General features: G+C 41.0%; 1 protein-coding gene across 1 annotated transcript; it reads right to left on the reverse strand.

Annotated features, from left to right (window-relative positions):
* Positions 1–1,442: 1,442 nt before the first annotated feature.
* On the reverse strand, positions 1,443–2,396 carry LOC118077428 (olfactory receptor 14C36-like). Its single transcript, XM_035101046.3, has one exon. The coding sequence runs from the start codon at positions 2,394–2,396 to the stop codon at positions 1,443–1,445; it is 954 nt and encodes a 317-aa protein (XP_034956937.3).
* Between the last annotated feature and the right edge of the window lie 2,529 nt (positions 2,397–4,925).

Below are 4,925 nucleotides of genomic sequence, written 5' to 3' on the forward strand. Positions count from 1 at the left end.
AGATAGGAAAGATTTAGAAAATTTATTTTAAAAAATATGGTAAAATTGTATATTGAGATTAGATTTAGAAGTTCATAGAAACTGCGGGTATGAGAGTTATATAAAATAATTTGGTGAAAGGAGAGATCTGTAGTAGGAAGGAGTTTTAAATAATGAATTGGAAATTGCTAAAGATGAATGAGAAATGAACCACAGATAGGGGGAACTTGAGGAAGTCCCCTTTTACTATGTTAATGGAAAAGGATTTATGGTATTTGGATTTTTGTGTTTGTTATTATTTTCTCTTTTTGTTTTCGTCATATGTATTTGTTGTGTTTAAATTGTTGTGTTTATTTGTAAAATGAATAAAAATTATTTTAAAAAAATAAAGGAAAGAAAAGAAATCCCGTCAATCCCCCGGATTTTTTAAATGCCAGGGAGGCTCCATTTTGGGTCCTGGCGTCGCCCGATTTCCGGTGCCCAGACATGGGTAGCGTGGCACCGGAAGTCACTTCTACGCATAGAAGTGACTTCCGGTGCCACACCCTCCATGCCTGGGCACCGAAAATCAGATAGAGTGGCACTGAAAGTTGCTTCTGCGCATGTCCGGACATGCATAGAAGCGACTTCCCGTGCCGCACCACTGCTGATCCTGCATTTTTCAGCAGGGTACTTGGCAGCTATGCTCCAGACTGATGGGAAATGTTTGGCTGTACTTATTGAGAGAGAGTTGCTGGTGTATGTTAAGCCACTGGTCCTGTTAGCTAGGGATCATGGGAGTTGTAGGCCAGAACATCTGGAGGGCCGCAGTTTCGGGATGCCTGCACTAGAGCCAAACACCATTCAGCAGCAAGGCTGGGCTACTACTCTGCCTCAGCCTGACAGAAGGAAAGCAAACCTTTCAAATAGTCTTCTATGCAGTGTGCTAAGGTAAAGGTAAAGGGGCCCCTGACCATCAGGTCCAGTCGTGTCCAACTCTGGGGTTGCGGCGCTCATCTCGCTCTATAGGCCGAGGGAGCCGGCGTTTGTCCGCAGACAGCTTCCAGGTCATGTGGCCAGCATGACAAAGCTGCTTCTGGCAAACCAGAGCAGCACACGGAAACGCCGTTTACCTTCCCGCCGGAGCGGTCCCTATTTATCTACTTGCACTTTGATGTGCTTTCGAACTGCTAGGCTGGCAGGAGCTGGGACCGAGCAACGGGAGCTCACCCCGTTGCAGGGATTCGAACCGCTTACCTTCTGATAAGCAAGCCCTATACTCTGTGGATTAACCCACAGCGCCACCTGGGTCCCCCAATGCAGTGTGCTAGACCATGTAAATGAGCCAAATGAGTTTAGGATTCAATCTAGCCCCACTCCTCCACTATTACACTAACAGGTCCATTGTAGATTTAATCCCAAGCATCACTTATTTCTTTTCTCTATAAAATAATATGACAAGAAAGTACAAACCAAACCATTGCTTAAAGAAAACAACAGAGAAAGCATTTTTTAAAAGAATACCTCAGACCTAATAGTTTTGCCAGGGCAACCTTGAGGTCCTTATTTCTGATGCTGTAAATTACTGGATTCAGCATGGGTGGAACCATGGAATATAGTATAGTAAACACCAAATCCAGTTGCGGGGCAGTGCTAGATGTGGGTTTGAGATAAGCTAAGCCTGCTGTAAGGAGAAATGTGGATAAGACAATGAGGTGGGGTAGACAAGTTGAGAAGGCCTTTCTTCTTCCCTCGGCTGATGGGATTTTCAGAACAGCACTGAATATGTGTACATAAGTAACAATGATGAAGATGAAACAGCCAACCCCAATTGTAAAACTAAACATAACAATTCCAATTTCAATAAGGTACAAGTCAGAACACGCACGCTTAAGTAACTGTGGGATTTCACAGAAGAACTGATTGACAACATTGGAACAGAAGGGCATTGAAAATGTTCCACCGGTGTTTAAAGCTGCATTTAGAAGGCCACCAACCCACACACCAGCGACCATTTGGGTGCAAGCTCTCCTGTTCATTACCATTTCATATTGCAGGGGATCACAAATGGCAACGTACCGATCGTATGCCATGACTGTAAGGAGGAAAACATCACATCCAACAAAGAAGATGAACGAAAGGACTTGAACAACACATCCATAATATGAAATGTGCCTTGTGTTCATGAGGGAATTGACCATGGATTTGGGAATAATGACTGAAACAGAGCCAAGGTCCTGCATTGCCAAATTCACCAGAAAGAAGTACATTGGGGTGTGCAGGTGGTGGTCAAAAGCTACTGCCAAGATTATGAGAAGATTCCCTGTCACAGTTGCCAAGAACATTCCAAGGAAGAGAAAGAAGTGTAGAACCTGCAGTTCCCGAACATCTGAGAACTCCAAGAGAAGAAACTCAGACACTGATGTTTGATTATCCATTTTTAATTACTGATAAGTAGAATGGCAACCCTGGAAGAAAACAAATACAGAGTCTGAAACGGTTTAATGAATAAATATCAAATCCTCTATGAAGACACAATTAGAATCCGTCACGCTCAATTTATAACACTATCATGTGCTCAACACTTAATCATCTAGCTTTTCTTTCTATTTTGAGGGACCATGTGAAGTGAGCCTTGGCCATTGAGGGATGCGCTTCATGAAGGACAAGTTTATTGATTACTGACAGCAGTAGGTTTTCGCAAAGGAATTGGTTGTATATCCTGAATCACCCAACCCACAGGAAATTATCCCTTCAGGGTTGATGTTGGGTTTTAGGATCACCCTATGAAGTGTATCATTTCTCGAAAATCCCTCCAGAATGCCATCTTAGGGAGTTCTATGGTTGACACCTATCCAGGCATTCGGAAAGAATACATTGCCCCTGAATTTCTTTAACAGGGTACCCTGAAAATTTGACCAATGTATTGGAAGTGGTATTTCAAGCCACCACTCTGACAGACTAAGTAGCCAGCACAATACCTTTTTCTGTCACCTGAGTCGGCCCCACCCTGTTCTGCCTTTCAGCGACAATGGGCCTCAGTGCATCACATTGTATTATACTGTTAGTGTAGCTTCCCAACATGCAGTGTAGCACTATGGCTCAGTAAAATGTTCACTTTATTTGGGCTGTTTAGGAGATGCTGTTTCATTATCTAAAGGGTACCGGATATTCTTAGCCCACAATACAGCCTGAAATAAAATCACTATTTGCTGGTGAATTTTGTTATGTATTCCCAAACAGTGTTTAATGATGATCAGTTCCCAGAGAAGCACTGTAGGTCTCAGGTTGTTCTTGTTTCCCTTTCACACAATAAAGGGAATATGGGCATTACTTAAAGACTATAGCTATGTCTCTCTTCCCAGTCTTGCCTCCAATGTAGAGGAGGATGTAGTCAAAGAGTACCAAGAGGAGAAGCAGCTTCCCTCCCCATTCATGCAAAATGGAAGAGAGAATTTTGAGAGCTTCGACTTTTTGCTTATATAATTCTACTTAATGTTCTATAAAGAGTCCCTCAGTTGGTCACAAAGGTTCGGGATAACATTAAAAAACACGTATGTGGTTTCTTAAGGTTGGATTGTAGTCACCAACGGCTATAGTAGTAACCAATGACTATAGTAAAGTCTTTTAATTAATGCAGATTAATGTGTTTCCACTTGGATGCATAGCTGCCAAGTTATCCCCTTTTTAAAGGGATTTTCCCTTATGCTGAATAGGCTTCCTCGCGAGAAAAGGGAAAACTTGGCAGCTATGCTTGGATGACATATGACTACACCTCTGGAAATGATCTGAATACTGCATGTTGTAGGAAATAGAATTAATCAGTGTAGGAGCCAATAACTCATATTTGGTTCTTAGATTAAAGTACTATTTACATTGCCAAAAAGAAAGAATCCAATTATCAGTGCCTCTAAGAGCAGCTCACATGCTTTGATTTAAGTGGGATAATCATTTCAAGAAGAAAAATGTAGGGATTTGATGACTAGTTAGTTAGTTAGTTAGTTAGTTAGTTAGCTAAAGGAAGACATAAATGTCCAGTCATTCAAAGTAAAATGATATTAATAATTTACTATTTTTCTTCCTTCCATTTTCTCTCTCCAAATGATGAAATGTCTTCCTCTCTGTTGTCTTTAGATGACCATCTATCCATATGGGCACAGCTGAAATTTTATTTATGTTCTCTCACTCCGCTCCATTGCCTCCCACCCTTCAAGGCAGTCAAAAGTCTGTTTTCATTGGCAATACAATATTGCCACTATATTATAAGGTTTGTTGTGTTCACTGGCACATGCTCTCAAGAGTTCAACACTACTGGGCAAAGAACTCCCCCAAGAAAAATAGATTTTCTACTATTTCTGAAAATATAATTAAAAGATAATGAATGTCTTTGTAAGTATATTTATTTATTTATCAATTCATTACCTTTATTATCCACCCATAAGTTATAACTGGGGTTCTCTGAGCAATGAACAATTTAAATGATTTAAAATCACACAATCCAGTAACGGAATATTAAGTCCCTCTCTGATAGTTTTTAAACGATGAAGATTTAGCAGGTTTTAGTTTTTGAATTTGTTCTTTTAGATCAAGCATTGCATGTTATTAAATGCTGCAACAGCAAACCAGGATACAGTTCTATACACATTTAGGCCCCATTGGCACTATCCATTTAAAACATACCACTAAACAATAATCACACAGCTACAATTCCCAGATTTCCCTACAATTCCCAGATTTCTCTATGGAGGTAATAGTGGTATCCTAATGACCCTTAGGACCCCTGACAAACTACACCTCCCCAGATTATTTTGGGGAATCTATGATTATTAAAAGTGGTATAAAGGTGGTATAAAGGTAAAGGGACCTCTGACTGTTAGGTCCAATCGTGGACGACTTGGGGGTTGCGGCGCTCATCTTGCTTTACTGGCCGAGGGAGCTTCCGGATCATGTGGCTAGCATGACTGAGC

Source organism: Zootoca vivipara, chromosome 12 (assembly GCF_965207765.1).
Source record: "Zootoca vivipara chromosome 12, rZooViv2.hap1.1, whole genome shotgun sequence".
Classification (NCBI taxonomy): Eukaryota; Metazoa; Chordata; class Lepidosauria; order Squamata; family Lacertidae; genus Zootoca; species Zootoca vivipara.

Bases quoted from the DNA above. Each gene is read 5' to 3' on its own strand.
- LOC118077428 (XM_035101046.3), bottom strand. From the start codon at position 2,396: ATGGATAATCAAACATCAGTGTCTGAGTTTCTTCTCTTGGAGTTCTCA.